This window comes from Corvus hawaiiensis, chromosome 4 (genome assembly GCF_020740725.1).
Source record: "Corvus hawaiiensis isolate bCorHaw1 chromosome 4, bCorHaw1.pri.cur, whole genome shotgun sequence".
Taxonomy (NCBI): Eukaryota; Metazoa; Chordata; class Aves; order Passeriformes; family Corvidae; genus Corvus; species Corvus hawaiiensis.
In genome coordinates, this window is record NC_063216.1 from 21,453,170 (window position 1) to 21,475,660 (window position 22,491).

Here is a 22,491-nt window from a genome sequence, read left to right on the forward strand (position 1 = left end):
CTGACTTTGTCTGCCTCCTCTCCTATTTCAAGTTCAACAATGAATACAGTCAATAATTGTTGAGTTTCCCTGTCTGCAAGCCTTGCTTGACCTTGGGAAAGAAAAAATAACTCTTATTTCCTTTTCCTTTCCACTCCCTCTTCCTTCAGTATAAATACAACAAATTAATAAACAGAAAAAAAATCAATTGTCCAATTTTCACCCGTCACTCCTAGATCTCTTGTGTCAGTCCCATAACTTTATCTAGGTTGCTATCTGTCACTTTTATTATTTTCTCCTCAACAGACTGAAATCTATATGATGATATTTTATATTACTGCTTGGCTGTTGTTGCTGAACTAACAACTGTTGTGTATGAATTGTTCAGGATTACATAAAGGGAATATAATAAGTATGAGATCAAACTCATGTTTTTAAATAAAACCTGAAATGGGACCAATATGTATTCAAGTCTCTTTCTTGGATTTTTATGTTGTGTTTGTTCTTTGGGTTTTGTTGGTTTGGTTTGATTTGTTTTTTTATTTGGATAGCTGAATTAATTAGATTATCTTTTAGTCTGTTTGTGTACTGTATTTATGATTTATACAAGTGGATACATTATAGAATACCAACAGTGTATAACTGACTTCAACAATGAATTCCAATTTGTTTATTGAAACAGAGTGGGACACTTTAGCAGTAATTTAGGACTTCAAAACAGAGCTTAACCAGTAAGCAGAAAGCTGAATTTTATCTCAAAGGAAATAACAGGGCTAGAAAAGACACAGTTCATTGATCTAGCAGTCTTCCTATGCTTTAACTCATTATCATACAATGACAGGTTCACAGAATCATAGGATGGTTTGGGTTGCAAGGACCTTAAAGATATATCTAGCTCCAACCCCTGTGCCACGAACAGGGACAACTTACATTAGAACACATTGTGCCAAGCCCCATCCAATTTGGTCTTGACACTTCCAGGGATGGGGCATCTGTTAACTTCTTTGGGCAATCTGTTCCAGTGCTCCATGACCCTCACAGTAAGGAAATTCTTCCTAATCTGTGCACTTTCATACTGTCTCCAGTCACCTGGAGGTATTCAAGGAAAGACTGGATGTGGCACTCAGTGCCATGGTCTGGCAGACGTGGTGGTGTTGGGTCACAGGTCGGACTAGATGACCTCAGAGGTCTTTTCCAACCAAACTGATTCTGTGATTCAGACTGGCCACAGTCACTGCAGAGCAGCTCCAGCTCCAAGGGTGTTTGGGATGCTGTTTGCCAGGGGGGATTAGGAAGAGCAGCTGCCTGCTGGCAGACAAGCCTGAGTCACACAACAGGCTGCATGTTCCACAAGCAAAACATGTGGCTTCGCAAAACAGATGCAACCGCTGAGGGCCAACGTACTAATTAACCACCACATTCTTCCTTTCATGTCTTCCCGCTGATGCTTTAGAAGCATTATGGTAATTATCCGCAGCTCAGAGCCTCGGGGTTTGCAGAACAGCTATTCAGACACGCGGTCTCCTCAGCGGGAGCAGACTCTGAGGCCGGAGCCCGCGGCCCGACCGTGTCCGGCTGAGCTCGGCAGGGCCCGGTCGTGGCGTGCCCGGCACAGGCCGCGTCTCCATGGCAACCGCGGCCGGCCGGGCGGGGCCGCGGGCGCATGCGCAGCCCTCCCTCCTCCCCCTCCTCTTCCCCCCCCCCGCGGTATCTGGGGGAACGCGGGGACGCCCGCGCGCGCGCATGCGCCCCGCCCCCCGTGGGCCGCGGTCCCGCGTGGGCGTCGCGGCGGACGGGCACGGGAACCGGAAGCGGAAGCGCGGCCGCGCGCGAGAGAAGCCGCTCCTCGCCCCGGCGGGCCCGCCCGCGCTGCCTCGTGCCCGGCCCGGCCCCGCCCCGCGCTGCCCGCGCGCCTTCCCGCGCTGCCCCGTGCCCGGCCCCGCCCCGCCCCGCCCGGCAGCCGGGGAGGGGCTCCCGCCGCCCGCGCCGCCGCCCGCGCTCCCGGGAGCTGCCGCCGGCCCCTCGCCGTCTCGCCCGCCCGCGTCCTCCTGCCCGGCGGCCGCGATGTCCGACAAGGAGTTCATGTGGGCCCTCAAAAACGGAGACTTGGATGAGGTGAAGGACTACGTGGCCAAGGTAGGAGGAGGTGGCGGTGGTGCGGGGTGGGGGAGGCGGCGCTGCGGGCGGAGGAGGGAAGGATGTGTGCGCAGCCCCCGGGATGCGGCCGGGGCGGCGGGAGCCGCGGCCTGGGCGGGCACGGGCGCTCGCTGAGCTCTGTGCGGAGCTGGGGGCCCCCTCCCCCTCCGCGGGGGCCTCTCAGTTCCTGGGCTTCCTCCTTCCCTCCTGCCCCCAGCCGCCCCTCGCGCCTGCCGGTGGAGTTATTCTGTGTCAGTACGTGAAACTTAAATGGATTGACAGCCAGGATCCCAGCCCTGCCTCGCTGATCTCGTGTGGATTTGTGGCCTCGGTTTGGTTATCCTTCCCCCCTGTGCCTCAGGGCTCATCCTTAATAGGGTGATGCTAAGCTACCGGGTGTGCTGAGGCTTAATTCATTAACCTTCTGGGAAGTGTGCTGATACCTAGTTAGGGCGAGTGCTGCAGGAACAGTAGACACCTGTGTGATGGTTGAACAGTCCTCAGGTACGTGGCAGTATTTGAAAGCTGCATTCTGTCCTCATTTGCCTTCTCCTGTCACTGAGGTGTGTGGGAAAAGTGCATAAGGGCAACATTCTGCTTCAGTGAATCCTTACTGTTCAGGAATATTGTCTGGGAACTTTTACACCAGAGCAGAGGTATACATATAATTTACCTGTAATTATTTAGATCTTCAAACAAGTCAGTGATTGTCTTTGGGAACTTGACACATGCTGACACAACTTGCCGTGATGATTTAAGTCCTTTCTACTCCAGCTGTCAACTCACAAACTTGTAGCGCTTCTGGCAAAAAGAAAAGTGTGCAAGTACTTCTAGCTGCTTTAGTACAAAGTCCAACAGCTTAGCCTGAATAGTCTTCTCTGACAGTTCCAGCTAAGCTTCTGGACTTTGCATCGAAGTGGCTGTGCACTCACATGCTCTGTGTATAAAGTTCTTGAGGAAGTAGCTGGGAATAATGTAATTATCCCACTTCAGCTGTTTGCTAAAGGCTGTGTACCTGTGTCTGTGTAATAAAGTTGGGTAGTCCATTAGTATGTCTAATATCGTCTCAGATCTGGGGACTTGCAGAGCATGTCATTAGCATATTTGGATTCTTCCTACAGCTTTTAAAGGATTTCCATGTGAATCTAGAAAATTCACTATACACTAATAATTACTGGATCCTTGTGTATCTTTTGCTGAGGCAATAACTTTGGCAATAACTGTCTTGGTTCAGTTTATATCTACAAGTTCACTACAGTACTAATTAGAAAGCTTTTTTTATATTCCCACTCTTCCTGAGTGGCACTGCGACTCGTGTAGCAAAATGGATTTATGTGATCACTCTTCATCTGCTTCAGTGCAGAGTCAAATACTTGGTTCCATCTGCTACTGAAAGAGGCTTGAACCAGCCTGGATGCTGCTGTAGTAAAGAGGCTGAAGGCTGTCATCTAACTGCACTAATGAGGCAGAAATCCTTAAAAGAGAGATACTTACTGGGGTTAGATGATTCGAGTAAAAGAGGCCTGCAATCCTTGAGCAATCTTACGTTGCTTGTAATGTAGAAGGTGAATAAACTCTGGGAATTTTCTGTTGGTTTGTGATCTAATTGTAGTCATACTTTTCTCCCACTTGGAAGTATGTGTTCTGTCTTCAGTTGTTAACCTACAAGAAGTCAAATGTTTTCAGTCTTTTCTGTTTCTTTGACAGACTGTTGGCTAGTAAACTCTCAGGCTGGTTTCCTGTGGAAACAACGCTTATATAAGCAAGCTTTGACTTATCCTCATCCTTCCTAGTGGTTTGTTAAATTTTTTTGTCTAATTTTTTGTAAGTTTTACAGAGGCGCAGGTAGGTGGGTTTTGGGAAGGTAAATGAAATAGAGGTGGATGCCTTCAGGGAAGAAAAGAGTACAAGAATGAGTTTATGTTTTACTGTACAGCAGGAAATGTACATTGAAGAGGGGCAAGAGAACTCTGTAAATCATCTGAATGTAGGAGAAGCCTCAGCTGGAACTTCACATTCTCAGTTCTGAGATTAATGAATTATGTGAAGGCAAATCATGCTTTGGTAGTTAGAGTTCTCAGGAAAGTGTTCTGTGCTGTATGTTCTTTCTGACTTTGTTCCTTATCAGTTATGTGGCTTCTGCTCCCTGCTGCTTTCCTGCTCTTATGTATGATTTCATGTTCAGGAATTTTACTTATATAAACTTTGCAGTGGCAGAAATTTCCTCTCCCTGTAATGGGGGAGGCAGTCATATATCTTACTGACTTCATTTTCGTAAAATTCTTCCTTGTCTATCTTCCTGAAACTTTTGTTTCCCAACTTCTCATTTGTTTGGTTTCTTGTTCTAGTCTTGTTTCCTCATTATTTGTTTGGAAACAATACAGCCTTTAACTATAATCTTGCAGCTTTTCCACCAATTACCACATGAAGGGTTTGACCTCTGATTTTGTTTCATGTGTGAATGGCAAGGCTTGAAATGCTAACTAGATGAACCTGGGTGGTTTAAAAATAATAGTATAAATGGATGTTATCAGCGGGACTGTAGGAGTTGAACTCTTAATCAGCCATGACTTTTCTTCACTTGTGTGTAATAAGCTGTGGAGGTTCTGTCTTTAGAGTCATCTCTTTTGTTCTTTTATCTGAGGTTTGGTTAGTAAGTACCAGGGAGAATGTTTCTGCCACTTCAACAGTTCCTGGACAAAGAAAGGATATAGAAACAGAAGCAAGAGTCTCCATTTGCATTTTATGTATTTCTACATAGGGATCTTGCATTCTCCTGAACACACTTTCTTCAGGAAAAAAACTTTTCACAGAAAGGGTAGTTCTGAGGGGTGGCAATGAAACAGGCAGTGCCAAATGATCCTGCTTTGTTGCTTAGCAAAAGACGTCTTAGTGCTGCTAGTCTGCATTTGGAAGATATTGTTGGCTTCTATTTGATGAAAATATGAAAGATTATTTTTATCATTTGAATCGTCTTATAAGACTTCTTTCTGTTTCTGTAAGAGACATCATATTAGCATCTACATTTCTCAGCTTGCAACACTGTCAACTTTTTCTTTATGGTAAATGTAAATTTCTCCTGAAATACTGTATCTAGTGTGTTATGCCAACAGTTAAGTGGTGTCAGCTATTTTTATGATGACTAGATTAAAAAGTAGTTTTTACTGTTTGCTTTCTTTGATATCTTCCTTTTGAATATAGCCGGCATATGTTGGCTTCAGAGGTGCATACAGGAATCTAAGGGATTGGAGGAATTCTGCACTCTTCCCACATACATCCACTCAAATTTTTAAAATTCCTCAAGAAAGCAGAAACTTCCGTGGGAACAGATGAATGTGCAGTTTAATGGATGAGGAGGACCCACGCAGCTGAGAGAAATTTACCTCCCTCGAGGTAGGGAGTGGGTTAAAAAGTACTAGTTAGAAGAAGAGCAAGTTACATTAAGCCTACAGAATTTCTTAACATGAATGATGTTAGCTCTTTTTCCTTTTCTTTAGTCTTCTTCCCCAGTAGAATTAGATTAAACTATGCAGTTGCTTAGAAAGGACTTACTTCTCTGTCAGTATGTGCACAAAGCATTTCCAATCAGCAGTAGATTTGAAGCTACGTACAATTTCTCTTACTCACTAGGCATAAAGTTTGTGGCGAGATAAACTTAGATTTGTAGGAAAGGCTTCAATAAAAGTTTGTTCTGAAGTAATTTCATCTCCTGTAGCTTAACTGAGAATTCCCCAGTTCATGAGCTGCTTTAATCCCTTACATCGTTTCCTAAACCTACCACTGCTTTCAGTTAAGTTTGGTAAATCAACTAACCTAATACCATAAGAAGATAGGACAGGCAGCCAAACTGGAAGCACCAGATTTTTACTGCTCAGAGGACTGGGAGGTTGAAGTGATGGTTGGCTGTGAAATGGATGTTTGTAGAAAGTGGTCTAATAGGCACTTCTGGTGTGGAGTCTTGTTTTTTTTTAAATAGCAAAACAAACAAAACCAAATTCCTGGAGGATCTCTGGTAACTCATCTGGACAACAGCTACCACCTATGTTGAGAAATGCATATGTCTTGAGAAATGCATAAAACTTGGCTACTGCTATAAACTAACTAGAGTGGCTAAAATTAAAAAAAAATGTTTAGAAGCACCTTTTTGCAATAGAAGCAGCAGTCAGGGGTATAGTTAAGTGTTGTGAAAAAGAGAAGAGACTTCAATATATATCTGCAAGAAGAAAGATTAACATGGAGGAATAAATAGCTTTTAATTCTCGGAGGTAACCTCTGTTCTTTTCAGTGTCCATTCCAACGACTTCTACACCTTCAGTTACAAACTAAATGAAAATGAGTACTTAAATGGTTGCTATATATGGTGGATAACTTGGCTTGCAGATAAAGCATACCACGATACATTGAAATTCACCTTGTCTCACCATGCTGAATGCTGAAGTGTGCATTATTATTCTTATGGCTACATTGATACCTGGATTGCCTCTGGTCGGGTAACAGGTTTCCTGCTCTTGAGTGACAGCCTGAAAGCCTGTCTGGATTACAGTGCAGGGTAGCTATACCTCACTAGTATGTCCAGGAGCATATCAGAGCTAGCCCTGACCTGGGAGCTGCTGGACTGAGCTTTTTCCCTGTGGGGCCTCTTGGATGTCTCTGTATTGTAACAACAATTCTACTATGTAGGTTTGTCTTTATCTGGAGATTCTAGGACTTCTGTTATTTTCCACTTGATTACTGTTGAGTCTGCTGAAGTGTGATTGCTAAAGATAATTCTGTTTTACTGCTTAGTTCTAATTAAACTTGGTGTTCAATTTACATTTCGCAAATTTGAACATGATGACCTGAATCTTTCTTTTATGTAACAAGAGGTGTTTGCTACTGTAAGCTGCTGTTAGCAGGTTTCATATTCATGGTGGAGTTTCTCTTAACTAAAATACCAGGAATGTACTAGAAAAACTTTCAGAAAAACACAGCACGGCTCCCACTTCTAAGTAGTGTGTACAATAAAATGAATGAAGCTGTTGAAAACCACCTCTTCAGGATGGCTAATTAATTTCCACAGTCTGATCCAAGAGAGTCTGAGGACATGTGGCAAAGAATTATTCACAGATATTAATAGTTTGTGCATCAGTTCTTAAGTAGTTTATAGGAACAGCATGGAGTAACAAACTTGCCTGTAAACCTGGCATTGCAGTGGAATGTGTGACTCAGTGCCTGAATGAACATCCCAGGATTCTCAAATCTGTCCTCTTTGTGAAGATACAGATAGAACTGATTCTTCATCCATTTCAATTTGAAATGTAAATGGAACTCATTCCAGCTGTGATCATTTGAATGATCATGAATCTGGAACTGCTAAATGTAGTATTTTCTTTGAGGTGTTGATGTCAGGCTGTGGTGATTTTGTTCATTGAGTTCTGCTCTGAAAGTCTTGGTGGCTTTAACATATTGCCTAAGTGATTCATAATTGACCTTGCTATGCTTAAAAGCCCCAAGTTAAGTACTTCCTTACTTGATTCTGTCTGGGCTATTCTTACCATGCTGACTTGTCCTGTGCCTAATGTATGGTTGCTGCAAAAAGTAGAGTTATTAAGACCAGATTGTAATAAAACATTGAATTTAAACTTTTTTTTTTTTTTTTTTTGCTGATGTGCTAATGTATTCCATTCCCTAAATTGAAAGCAAATTTTATCTCTGAAATATATCCTGTTTTGTCCAAGTTTGTGGTATAGAGCATATGCATTCCTAAGTATGACAGTCAAAGTTGGGAATAGGTTATGAATAACAATCAGAGAATGCAGTGATGTGAGGAAAATATTTACTTCTACTACTGCTTTCCTTCTTTCTGCCCTCCCTTATTCTAACCACATTTTTTCCTCTTGTATCAGTTTTATCTTTAATAAATCCTTGTTTTTCAAGCCTAGCTCAGTTAGTTAATTTTGACTTCAACAAGAAGGCTTACAGGAGATAAGCTAAGCTTTCTAAAAGTCCAAGAGAACAGTGAGTTCTCTAAAAGTCCAAGAGTTCTGCAGTGGTATGTATCTGTATCCATTTGGAATAGCATATGGAAAGTTGTGTTAGATGTGAAGATTGTGCATTGGATGTTGACTTGGGTACCATGGCGTTGGTGACTCATGCAGGCCACGTAAGTAAAAATACTGAATGAGTGGATCTTGCAGCAGTGTCCCAATGCATAAATAAGGATTCCTTTGGATAGTTCTCAATAGACCAAACAACTTCCATGTGCTTTTTCTGAAGGACCGTAGGCTTAGCTGGTAAGATACCAAGACTTGAAGGTCAAATATTCTACTTAAGTTCAAGGAGAACATCATGGACTCAGGGTTCTCATGTCCAAGAATTTTTATGTCTGATCAAAGGTCAGAAGAGAAAATTTAGGAAAGATACAGAAAACCTGAGGATGTATACAGCTGTATTGCTAAAGTCAGGGATACAGTTTTGTGTGCAGCATCAGTTGAGTTTAGAAGGGTTTTTTATGGCTTTATGTTTATGCTTGTTTGAACTTCTGAATGTGTCCATGCAAAAGTGTGAGCAAAGTTACTTCTTTCTACCTAATGTGCCCACTTCTCAAGTTGAAGGCTTGTGTTATTCCTAATTTTTCAACCCCTCCGTATCAAAATGAATGTTGAACTTCCCAGTACGATTCTGTGGAAAGAAGCAGTTGTCATTTCCATAGACAGATCTATTGCTAGGACAAAAGCATGAACTGGAATTAATAAGTGCCAATAACTGACCGGTTGGTTATACAACAGTTGTTTTTCTTACAAGTTGCAGTTTCAGCAGTTTTGAACAATTAGATGTTTTTCTGCTTTAGCTCATTATGAGGAGGGGCAGGTACAAATCAGTGCAGCTCATGTTAAAATGAGTTTAAAACCTTTATTGGGGGCTGGGTATGATATTGATTTCTTTTTAATAGCATACTGGTGTTAAAGCCTGCGTTGATTGGGACCAGTGATGGCAAATTCTACAATCACATGCTAGAGATGGGGAGGGAAACAATACTTCCATTTAAATGGTTAAGGAACTGGTATCTGTAGTGTTGCTGCCTTGACTTGGAATGCAGTCAGTACTAATAAGTCTTACTGAACAAGCTACAGTTCTCCTCTTAATTCTCTGTTTCATTGGAATGTACTCGTGTGTGTTTTGTGGGGTTTTTTTTTTGTTGTGGATTTTTTTATTTGGACTTCTCCCCCCCCCTCTTTTTAATAAAGATGAGGATAGCAAATAATTTGTTTCCCCAAAAGCAACTGAAATTCTGATGAGGGAGAGTAGGAAGGGAAAGAAAAATATGGTCTTGAAAACTCATAATGCACATGAAATACGGCTTTGAAGTAGCTGGGGGGACTTGGGGTTTGGTGCTTTTAGGACTTTGCCCATTTTTAGAGTCTTTGTTAGTATTTCTTATGCAGTGTAATTCTGTAGCTCGGTTCAGATACACTGTCTGCCAAGGGCATTGCATATCTCCAAATAAAGAATTTATGTGTCTTTCTTGCTGCACCAAGAATTAAAATATGCAGTTTTGTCTTCACTTATATACGTTGCTGCCTTCCTCGCTGGTTACAGGCCAGAAGGGAAATGGGGAAATCATTTTACTTAGCTTTCAGCCATGCTTTGGAAATCAAAGAGAGTAATTGCACGTGATGGCTAATAAACTGAGCAGACCAAATCATCACTGCCTAGGTGTTCTGGAGACGGCCCTGTCACTCTTTTCAGCCAAAGTTCAAAGAATGTTCTGAGTCAGTTTATACCACAAAATTGTGTGCTCAAAGTTTCTGATGAGCTAAGATCAAGTCTTGATAATTGCTGTTGAATGACTGATATTGTCGTTTCCCAAACTCGGGTCGTTTATGAACTTGCTTTTTAACACACGTGTGACCTATAAATTAGTGATTACCTTCAAGCAGGAAAGATGAGCTGTTAGGCCATTTGAGACAACAGATAGAGAGCTGTCCATAGAACAGTTACCATCAGCATCTCTCATTTAAACTGATTTGTTAATGACACTATGAAAGCAAATACCATAGGCAATAAGTGTTTAAAAAGTATTTTTCTGTTCGTTCAAAAATACTTTCAGTGCTTGATTCAGGTAATGCAATTGAAAGTCCTTAAATAAAAAAGTTTAGGAGAGTTCCTGTGAGGTGCGATCTGCATTTCTCTGTATGCCCTGTATTAAAAAAAACCAAACAAACTCACAACAAATAACTTCAATATTACTTCTCAATAACTTCAATAATACTATTAACTGTTTCTTGGCTAAAGTCATGGATATTTAGCAAGGTTTAAAAAACTTGAATTTGGGTTGTGATAAAACCAGCAATTGTCTGTTATTTAAATTTATCTTGGGCATAATGGCAGTAAATATAATTACTTTCAAAATAGACTCCTCTAATGAGAGTATAATATGAAATACAGTCTTTAGTTCCTGTCCTGTGACAAGTTAGTAGACTGTATTTACTAAAGCATTTTCAACAGTAATTCCTGGAAATCTGGAGAAAATACCTTAACTTTTGTAGGTGGATTATTTCAAACTTAAAAGTGCAATACCAATATTTGTAAGTTTTATTAAAAGTATTACAGTGAAGCTGAATATTCCAAGCGTGTCTAACTGGTTTAGGGAGCCATTCTGTACTTGTTAATGCATATGTTTTTAAGTATATACTGCTTAGAAAACAGCATTTATTTTATGGATGTAAAAATAGCTCTTCTGATCAAGTTTTTTTGCTTCCGTGTTTTGTTGTTGCATTATTCCATTCACCAACTGCTTCATCATGTCAACAAAACTCTGTGTTAAGGCACACAACTTCTAGAACTCATTAATGCTGCTTTTGACATTTCGTATCTTTTTATGCATTGCTGAATGAAGAAAATGTAAATTCAATGTGCACAGGAAAATAATGCATGTTAATCTTAAAGGAATACCTATTTAGAAGCTAAGCTTCATTGCTTTGGATTTGATAGAACACTCGATTTTGCCTTGGACATACCTTTTGTTCATTTTCTGGAGAAGTAATTCGTGCTTATGGTGCTAAGCCCCAGTTAACGCACTTGAATTCAGGGGTTTTTCAACCACAGCAATAATCTTTGGGAGGTACACTCGTCTTCCTGTTTATTCTGTCATATCTTCCTGATACAGTACAACCTGAGCTTTGAGAATTCACATTTATTATTGTTGCGGGGTTTTTTAATTACTGTGTCTTCAGATCATGCAGGGAATTCAAAGTATCAAGCTGGCATCTATTGAAACTGAAACTCAGTAGCTGGCGCCAAGTGTTTGCCTCAAAGGAAAACATCCACTTCCTGTTCATTCCTGGGACAAACATGTCCTGAGCAGTTTAATACAGAACTTGGATGTGGGTTCCTCCAGAAACTGAAAGTGTTTTAATTGGGAGTTAACAACTCAGTGCAGACTGCATGGTAATGGCTGGGATCCTTTGCTCAGCTGCTTAAGTTTTGGAGCAATTTCTAACATGTTAAGCTTGATTTTGTGTGAAACTGTAGGATCAGATGTTTTGTAGATTTTTCTGTTTTCATAGTGTTGTCTGTTGTCAGTTTGCTGATGGTATGGTACTGAATTACTGAGACAATTACTGCTCTTATTCTTGGTTTAGGTGTGGTTGATGGCTCCTGTTTAGAAATCATCTTGCATGCATGTGGGCTGGAATATCTTCTCCTTAGTATACCCTTAGAGTAGGTGTCATCCAAACCGCATCGTCCAAAATGCAGTGGTAAAACACAGTCTGGTCAGTCACTTCTGGAATGAAAAATCCAACGTTTTTAGGCCAGCCCAGTGTTGCCTATGAAAATGGACATTGCACTGTGTTCAGTAGATGCAGTACTTAACACATCTCTTTAAAGTGAACGTTAGGCTTATGTCAACTTAAGGTACAAAGCTGTTAGATTGATCTGCAGTTCTTTCAGAATTAATGGTTAAAGGCTTTTATTGATGTTTTGCCCCCATATCGTACCTGGTAGGCGAGTCCTGATGCTTTAACTGAAGCATTTTAACTTTCACTCCAAATTCTAACAGTCTTTCTAAGCAGAGACAGTTTGGAAAGTGTCTGATCTTTGATTGTTTCAGTTCATGATCCAGAATATTTGGTGCACTTTTATCAATTAAAGAGGTAATCTGAACAGAGTAATAATACCTTTGTCTGCAACAGTTTATGGTGTCAGAACTAGTTGCTGCCATTACTCTGAGCTGTTGCCTAACTAAGAAACAAGTGCTTTTGGACCAAACTTATAGATGGAAATTCATAGGAGCTGAGAGAAGCTGCACAACTAGGCCCTTCATTCCTGTTTCATCCCTTGCTAGTGCAAATAGTGAGTGGGTTACATTATTTCTCGCTCAAGTCTTGCACAGATTAAGGATTTTGGGAAGGGGAGAACAACTGTTTTCAATAACATGTGTGTTTAGCACATCTTTGAAGCTGGGATTGTAGCACAAGCTTCTAGAAGCTGTAGCTAGGAAACAGTTGGTTCATTACTGTTCTACAGAGCAACTCATGTACCAGGTTTGTTTGTCTCCCAAAATGCTGATACAACTGAAGCACAGATGGCTCAGTAGTTCAGTTTATTTAGCAGTTGTTTCTGGAATTGTATTCGTTTTACTGAGACAAAGGACTTCAGATTGCATTTGATTATGGTGGGTAAGCTAGATACTTGTTTTCCACTAACAAAACCTGAAAAGTAAGCCTTGGTAAGCACCTTTTTGTTGGCTTAAGCCACAACAAGTGTAGCAGTGCTTTAAAAGCTTTTCAGAGTTCTTTAGATACCATATCAAGACAGGCAAAATTCATCATCAGGTTCATAATTCATTTTCTTAACTTTTATAGACCAACTATTGGTGTTATTATTAGCAATTAAGGCTTCTCCTAGAGTAGAGAATTGCAAAGTAGATATCCATTTTTTACATGGACATCTACATCTGTCTGCTCTGGTTGTAAAACTTGCTGTAAAATGCCAACTGGGGAGACACACACTGTCCTCAGAACAGAAACCTCTTTTGGATAAACTGATGAGGGTCTTTTTGGGGGAATGTTGTGCTGAAATTCTTTGAGTAGCCTTTTTTTCATCTTTTTAAAAATGGAAACTCAGTTGGATATTGAAGGCAAAACTAATAGCAAATACTAGAAGTGAATCCAGAAAAATAAGGAAAATTTGATACTTGTGTCTGCAGCCTTTTCCATAGGATTTAACTTTCTGTATTCAAGTTCCCTTCTCAACATCTGTTAACTTGGATTTGGTTTTTGATCACTATCTACAGGATTTTTTTGGTATTTCTGTTTGTTTCAGTAAGATGTGATAAGGGGGAGGTGTAAAGACAGCTTGTCCCATATATTCCCCAAAGCATGCAGGGTAGAAAGAAGACATCTGGGAGAAAATTCCTTTTTCCCTCAAATTATAACATTTAGAGGACAGGGAATAAAACACCAGAAGTGTTGAAAAGATGTTATTTAATATCTCTGAGGGTAAACACAAAAATAATCAGTAGGACAGCTTGACTAATGCAGTTACTCTCAGCTGTTAAACAAAAACCAAAGGACTTCAAGGTTTTCTGAAATTCTCCAAGTGGAAAGTAGTTATCCCATACAATAAATCTAGGTCATTTGCTTCAGTTCAGTAGTCCACTCAGGCTACCATTGGAAAACTACTGGAATGGTCAGAATACGCTCAACCACTGAGCAGCAACAGCAGTTGTCTCTCTGTGCAGGCTGAATGAGGCCAGGGTACATTTACTTTTTTTGGGGTGGACTGAAAGTAAGTAATTTTTTAAAATGTAGGGGATTCACATGAAAATTTGGATCCGGCACAAAATTTTTGCAGTTGCCATTGGAAACTGCCTACTTAGAGTTACAGTGAGTTGATTTCCTCGGCTCTGGCAAGATCTTATGGCGAGTTTTTAACTGAAGAAATCGGCTTCAAAATCATCAACGATTCACAGTTTACAACATTAATCTTTTTACTTCCCTTTCTGCTCTCTGGACTTAACCCAGACTTTGAGTTATTAGTTATTTCACCAGGTTCCACTCTTGCTCTTGGTTTGAATATTATTGACAAGTAGGGAAACAGGGTCATTTTTCTTGTGAATCAGAAGATAGAGACAAGAAAACTTGAGACTCAATAAACTTGCTGAGCAGAAATGATAAAATACTGTTGCTTCTTCGTAGGCCTCCTGCACTGTTTCAGTAGTTTTTTCAATACAATGGGTTGAGTGGAAATGTGAAATTTATCTTCTCCATTTGCTCTGCCCAGTTCTTAGGTCTGCAGTACCTGAGGCATCATATGTCAAGAGGTTTCTCTCTTAGAGGAAAAAAAATGTACAGAAGTTTAAATTATATGCTGCACTGACTTGTTCTGAGCTCGTCATTTGAATTGTTTTTGCTCTTAGTTAATAAAAACAGATGGGAATGTGAAAACACATTAGACTAGTGTTATGTTGAAATACACAAAAGATTACAAAAATGGTTTCCTTGTCTGAAGTACTGAACTGGTGGTTCAGTTACCTTCAGATTTGTATTAATGCTGTGAGGGTCTGTCTACTGGATAAATGTAAAGCTGTGTCAGTTCCTGTCATAGAGGCGAATATTTAACCTCTCCACCCAACAAAAAATGCTTCAGGCTGGTGCTTGTTTCAGTTAGCATAAGAAAATATTTAAAGGAAATTGTATAACCAGCTTGGAAGAAGAAATTAATTCATTTTCTCTTCTACTCAAAGGTGTTTAGAGTATTCAGACCTGTGGAAGTGCTAGTGTGGATTGTGGTTGGCTAAATCAGTTTGTCTTGGCAAGAATGAAAACTACTTCATCAAAGTCAGTGCTGCTTTTTAGCCTTGGAGACTGTTCTGTGGGGTGGGGGCAAAAGTTGGACTACAACACTACTCAAAAGACTGGATGGAATGTTGTGGGATCACTGAAGTGAAGGCCTAAGGGGCAGACTGGGCGACTATTTTTGTGTAGCAAGCTGTGTGAAGACCTGGTATTCTGCAATGCTGTCAGATTTCTTCAACATATTCTATAAAAATACATCTCTTGGGTTTGTAGGTGCCTTTTGTTCCAGTTTGCAGTTAAGGTTGGCAGTGCGTGAATCAGTGCTTTAGGAGAGAACAGGTTTACGGAATGGAATCCATACAGAACCACTCCAGAGGCAGACACTGAGGAGTAGGAAAGCACTCTTCTTCAGGGTCACATGAGAAATCTAGTCCTTCTGCACATAAACCCAAGGATTGTTTCAATAGTGATAAAATTCCAATAGTAAAGAAACTGAGGTAGTAGCAGTTGAGTTTTCATTGGTAAAACTCAGCTTACTGTGTTGGCTTTTTGTGTTTGAACTCATAATATTCAGTGTTAGGTCTTCTCAAGTCTTCAAAGTTAATTGAAAAACAGAGTATTTGTGGTTCCAGTTCTGTGCTTGAACAACTGATTTGTGGAAGAATAATTCAGGGGAGGAAACCTATAAAATTTGTTGCTGTGATGAAAGATCAGCTTGCCTTTTGTTATTTCATAGAATCATAGAATGGTTTGGGTTAGAAAGGACATAAACATCATCTAGCTCCAACCTCCCTGCCACGGACACAGACACCTTCCACTAGACCAAGTTGCTCAGAGCCCTGTCCAACCTGGCCTTGAACACCAGGGATGGACCATCCACAACTTCTCTGGGCAACCTGTTTCAGTGCCTCACCACCCTCATAGTAAAGAATTTCTTCCTAATATCTAATCTAAATCTTTCCCAGAGCTGAACACCGCACTCCACGTGAGTAAAGAGGGGAAGAATTGACCTGCTGGCCCCATGGCTTTGGGTCCAGTCCGTGATACATTTGGCTTTCAGGGCTGCAAGCACCCTTTGCCAAGACATCTCAAGCTTCTCCTCCACCAGCACCCCCAAGTCCTTCTCCCCAGGACAGCTCTCAATCCAGTCTCTGCCCGGACTGAACATGTGCTTAGCTGTACGTGTGCTATTTGAATACAGTTGAGATGTTACTGCAGCCTTTCTAAAGCAAAGAAGCTCAAGATCCTTCAGGGGCCTTTCTTTAGAACCCAGAATTCCCTTACATGAGAGCATGAGAAATGCTGAGTGTTTTTCAATGCTGAAGCTTGCATCCTGGGGCACATATTTTGAGGAATCTATAACCAATACACAGAGCTACTCAGAAGGGGCAAGCAAAATGGTCCAGTGGAAGGAATCTAGAAACATTGTACAAATACGCCGAGATGGAGGTATGACAGCTGAAATTCAATTGACGTTAGTAAGGAACCTGGAAGGCACAGGAAGATCTGTAGCTACTGCTTTATGGAGCAGAGCACCTATTGATAAAATTATAAAAGCTTTTTTACCTCAATTTTTATTGGTAGATGAAGGATGTACAAGCTGATGCTGTTAGAATTGTGGTAGTTTGTTTTCTGGGGTTTTGTTGTTAGTTTTTTTGTGTTTTTTATTTTTCCCTGAAGAAGGTAAAGGGAAAATTTTATTATCTTTCTGTACAAAAGGTAGGATATAGAGAAGTTTGCTTAGTTGTGCACAGTGAAATTGTAAGAGACAACAGTTCAATTTGAAATGTGAGAAATTCCAATTAGGTGTAAGAGAAAAAATACTTCCCTGTGAATATGACCAAACCCTGGGAAGGGCTTATGCCTGGAGGGCTTGTCTAGTCCTCAGTCCTCAGAGGTCTGTGGAACTCAACTGAGCAGCCTGATCTGATTGGACCTTCTCTGAGCAAATGCTGGACTACATAACCTCCAGAGTTCCCTTTCAGCCATAAATAGTCTGTAATGACATTAGTCACTAGACTGACAAGCTTGTAGAATTAAACTGTCCTTATATTTTTAGATTATTAGTCAGATTTCAGGAAGTGTAGTATTTGAGTTTTCCCTCGTTACCACCAGTGTTTAATGACCCATGGATTAGCTGCATAAAAACATGATCTTGTTTTTTCTGTTTGAGTAAGGACTGAAGTTTTTGCTTGGCTTACAATATTTTTAAGCTCACAGTTATTTTAGAAATTGCAGAATGATTTACCTTGTGTGTAGAAGATGGGTTTTTCAGTTGTTTCTGCTGTATTGTTTTTAAGGGTTCTCAAGGTGTTTACATCCTCAGTCCTAGAGAGGTAACTTTTGGTTAGGTGAGCCCCAGAGCTGATGTAGCAGCAGTAAACACTTGAAAACTCTGTGAACATACAACTGAAACAAAGGTAGGTTAAGCAGTAAAGTACTTTGGCTTAAGTACTTAGAACACAAGCATTCTGAGAATTTAAGTAGAATGGCAAAAATAGCAATGTATTTTCATCTTCAGAGTATTTACCTGGTGTTTGTGGATTTTTGGGGGGTGGGGGAGTGGGGTTGTGGGGTTTTTTTAAAGTCTTTCCAGTGATTAATGAATCTGGAGAATGACTGAAGGGGTGTGAGCGGACTCAAACTCTGAGAAAATGACATAGAGTGTTTGGGGAAGATTAAGACACAATCAGTTCCACTGTGGAAGTGCAAGATTGTTTTCTAAACTGTTTGAGTATATGGCTAATAATTTTTTCTAAGGTATGATTTGTCCAAGCTTGCTCTCCCTTCAGATCACTAAGGAATACATAGTTCTAAAGTGATTTCAAACCTCAGTTTACATATGTTCCACTTCAAAACATAGAACTTAACATTTCAGGCACTTTGTTTGATTTAAAAACTAAAAATTACTTACATTGGAGGGAAAGATTTCATTCTCTGGATACCAATATAATTTCTGTTATAGCAAAACATGTCTTGAGATTGTATCCAGCACTATAAATTACAGTTTACTTCTGCCATCTTACTTAATCTCTTTGAATTTTTAAAAATAAGTAGTACAACCAGCATGAACAAAGGCTTGTGGGGAAGACAGTAAATATGAAGCTTTTGGAAGTAGTATTTTCAATATGCAGCAAGATAGTCAAAATATCTCATCCATAGGGCTTAAACTTTTCCTTATAGAAAGAGAATTTTTCCCTCTTCCTCTTTACCACTGAGATAGCAATGATAAAGTTGTTGCTTTATTTAAAATGTCAGAGTTATCTAGTACACTGTAAGGATGGCCATCCCTTGTATGCAAAGAGGTGGAAGTTATGCAACAGACTGTACAGTGAGTTATTTGCTTTCCTAGAATAATGAAGGCAGGAATTACACAGTAGTTCCTACAAGATGCTTCCCTGCACTCTAAGGACATCGGACTGCATGGAATCTGATTTCCTTCATTAAAACTGAAATGAAAGGTATGCATGAAATGGGGAGATGCAGTTATTTTTGCATGACAGGATAAGTACAGATGGGGATATGGAGTTGTTTCTAAATCTGAAAGAGCATTTTAATGCCACCAGTATTACAGGCACTGCTCTACTAATACAGTTAACCTATGCAATAGGATTTAATGAGGCCGCAATTTTCAGTTTCTATTCCTGTGGTAGAACTGCAGTGTAAATCCCAGCTACTAATTTCTGGTGTGTTCAGGTGCCAAGTCATGGAACAGATGAAGGAACAGATTCATCAGGGAAGAAGAAAATTATCAAATAAATTCTCGCATTGGTTAGTTCCCTCATTGGATTCATCATTCAGCTTCTAATTCTGGTGTGGGGGTTGGAAGGGTCAAACTGTGGCTGGAAGTAGTGAAGCTGTTGCTGCCACATGGGAGGAAAATTGGTGCTAAAGTGGAGGGTGAGCTGAGACATTCATAGCCTGGCAGTAATGTTCTAGAGCAACACTTCTGACAAAGCACAGTGCTCACAGGAACACCTGGCTCAGGTTTGGTTTCAGTTCCTGTGCCACTGCAAAATAAGCCTGTGCTTGAAGCACCTGGAGTGTGCTGTAGGGGTGCTAGATGAGGTTGAACTTGAGTTTAGCTCATTTGGCTTTAGAGTTGATGCTTCTGCAACTGGCAGGAGCTGGGAAAACAGGGAGTTGGCAGATTAGGGGAGACAAAGGGAGGCATGGAATACAGCCTTGTGTAATAAAGGCTACAGAAAGGCACGGGCTGTTGAAGGATGGAGTCAGTTTGGTGTGGTTAAATAATCTCCCTGGAAAATAATGAGCTTTAGAATTTATACTTTATGACTAAACTTGTTCATTCAACATTTTCATGGAGCTGATGTCATAATGTGCATTAGGGACAAACTCTGATTAATAAGGGCTGCAAAAGAAAAAGGAATTAAACTTGGCACAACTTATGGAGGGTAGCTGTTAAGGTGCAGATCCTTCCAGATTACTCTGGGACATCCATCAGGTGTGCAGGAGGGCAGCTTGGCTGTCAGGAACTCTTCTCTAAGCTCAGGTGGGAAGAGGGGAAGCATAAAAATTGGAGTTGAGGGTGGATACCCAAGAAGAACATAGGCACTTTCCCAGGGTGTGCAGGGATGGAACTAAAAAATCCAAAGCCTTGACTAGAGCTGAAGTGGAAAAGGACATGAGATATAATGAGGGATTTTGTGTAGGTATATTGGCAAGAGAAGGTAAAGCATGAAAAATGTGAGAGAGAGGGTAATGGAAGAATTACGTACAAGAGTAGCTAATTTTGACAGTATGCCCTTAAGAAATTAGGTAGAACAGATCTTTTTATGGATTAAATTGCTCCATTACAGAAAGTGGGTGATAGTTGCATTCAGAGGAAGCTGTAATGAATCCTGCTCTTAAAAAGCAAAGTTCTTAAAAGTATTTGGAAGTGAGCTTCCAGTTTTTATTTTCCTGTCCTTCAGTGAAAAGTTGATCGCCATGTTTCAACTGACATTGATACTTAAAGACCTTCTAATTGAATATTCTCCTGTTATCCATTTTATGTGACTTTTTGAAATAGGGCATAAAAGTCTTCTTTCATGTCTTCTTGTTTAGTAATTGGAGATTCACAGAGGCTTTTCTTTACCTGTAATCAGATTTTAATAGAGGGGATTGTAGCAAATACCTGGGAACTGCTGTTTCTGATGGTTCATGTGTTGAACCGGTTTTTAACATTATTGCATAGCTGGTACCCTGGGTCTTTGATCTGAAAAGAAAAATGGTACTGATGTGGTTTATGCCAGACTTAGCCTTAAATGGCTGGCTAACTAAACTCAATGTATTCTGCAAGTTCATTGAAGAGGTGATCATGTCTTTTCTTTTGCATGGGAAAATTACTTTTTGAAGCTGTGCACAAATACTTGCGCAATTGTTAGTGAATTTGTGAGTCTACTCTAGAAAGTGAAAATAAATAATCTTCTTTCAGGAGTAGCATGACCTTTGACTGAAGCTATGTTTTATTTTCAGGGTGATACCATTCCTTGATCCTGGCTTAATTCTATCTCCTTCAAAGTACTCTCATAACTATTAACCTTGTTGCTGCTCTGTTAGACTCTAGAAGATGGCAGAAGTCCCATAAAACTTCCTTGAAGAATTGTTCTGTCACTTTTGGTCTAGTGCACGGAGGATTTTGCACCTGTGGGTGTAAAGGAAAAATTATGCTCCTTTTTGTCAGTTCGTGTGGATTCTGACCATATGCCTCTGCAGGATATGGTAATTTTTCATGTAAACATTCAGCAGCTTAGTTTCAGCCCACCAATATATTGGTAACACTTTGCTTTGGCAAAAAACACTTTCTCAGAGTTCAGTATTGAGAATTGTCACATCCTAAGATTGCTGATACCCAAGTTCCTAACATTCAATATGACATGTTTGGCTAGTATTATTCAAAACCACAGTAATTTTGGAAAACTTTACATAGAGAGAACTTTTTTCTTTGAATCCTTACCGGGGTGCTGTTTCCTGCACCGACCTATGACAGGGCTTGAGAGACCACGTTGTCTCATTGTGCTGACATAATTAGTCAGACCTTCACCAGAGATTTACTATTTTTGAGGGGGCGCTCAAGTCTTTATCTTATGCTTAAAGATTGAGTTACAACCCCCCTGCTGTGGGCAGGGGCACCTTCCACTACACCAGGTTGCTCAAAGCCCCATCCAACTTGGCCCTGAGCAGGGGAATTGGAACTTGATATTTAAGACAACTTCAATATGTACTCCTGTACTGTGTAATGTGCGCATTACAAAACATACCCCAATGGAAATTATGAAAAAATGGAAATTAAACATGTGCTAAAGATGAAATAAACGCTACTTTTACGTTTTATTAATAGTTCAAAATACATTTTCTTTTCACACCCCAGTGGATTTTCTTGCACACCTCTCTGGGTTTTCATACTCCACTTTGGAAACCACTGCTTGCCCTACGGAGAGATGCCCTGGGCAGTATAAATAGATCTAAAGCCCAGAGAGAAATTATCTGAAGAGGCCTGCAAGTTTTTTGATGTATATGTGTTAGTGACTGCATTTGAAACAAGTGGTTTTGCCAGAGTTTGATCCCTGTATCTTAAATACATTGGTTTATCTTCCCTTTGTACTTCTATATTTCTTGGACTGGCAGTAGGAAAGGCCAAGTAAAGCTTTATAACATTCAGTGGTCTGTTGTACAGTGGCTTTTCACACCTTTGAAACAACTGGATATTTGACTTGGTTTTTCGCAAAATACAGGAGTACTTGGGGTTTTTTTTTTAATTTTTGTAACTTACATAATGTCTTTGTTCTGTTAATTCAGACTAAAGTGTCTAACTTTGAATGTTGATGATATGTGTTCTCAGTGCCAGTATTCAATGCCATGTAACCTACATTTGGGACATATCTATTTGCAGCCTTTTTGCTAGATAGTCCCCTATAAAAAAGTTTTCATCATCTTTACAGGGATCTTAAAAAAACTAGGAGTTCAAGTGGGTTTTTTTTTCCCCTCTGAAAGTTCATTGTCCAACAGGAATTTATTCCACAGCCAGCTTAGGAGAGAACAGAGGATCTTTGTTTTATTCTTTAAAAACAAAGAAAAATTACTACAGTATAAGCCAGTGAGCCAAATAATATTTATAGGATTAAGGAAGTGAGAGCTTTGCTGGACTGTCCTAATCTTAAGATGTGATGATTCTAACTTTCCTTTGGAATGTGAACTTTATGTGCTGTCCCAGGACTTAGCTTGCCTGCCCTTCTCCCATGCTCCTTTATTTACTGTGTCTCGGCATGTGTCAGACTTTACAAGGGTTGGTGAGACTTTTTGGGTTAGTTATTATATGGCTTTCATGAGGCTGGCTCTGCAAACTTGTGCACCCAATCCCTAATGTATCAGCAAACACGATGGGTTATTTAAATGCCAGTTGTTTTAAAATTGATGGGAAATGTCCATGAGCAAATAAAAGTATGGGTAGAGTTTAATGTTCAACATAAGTACATGGTGCTTCCTTATATGCTTTTTCAGACTATTTATGTTCTATTAGCTTACTTTGATCTGGATGATTTTTTTTTTTATTGGAACTTAATGAAATTCAGCAGATGAGAAGCTACATCAC

At 40.2% G+C, this 22,491-nt stretch overlaps 1 protein-coding gene across 1 annotated transcript in view; it reads left to right on the top strand.

Moving 5' to 3' along the window:
* The first annotated feature begins 1,954 nt into the window (after window positions 1-1,954).
* MTPN (myotrophin) overlaps window positions 1,955-22,491 on the top strand; it is a 30,771-nt gene continuing 10,234 nt past the window's right edge. Inside the window, exon 1 of the mRNA XM_048301065.1 lies at window positions 1,955-2,115. Within this exon, the coding sequence (XP_048157022.1) occupies window positions 2,044-2,115 (72 nt within the window). The 5' untranslated portion in view covers window positions 1,955-2,043. The remainder of the gene's footprint in view (window positions 2,116-22,491) is intronic.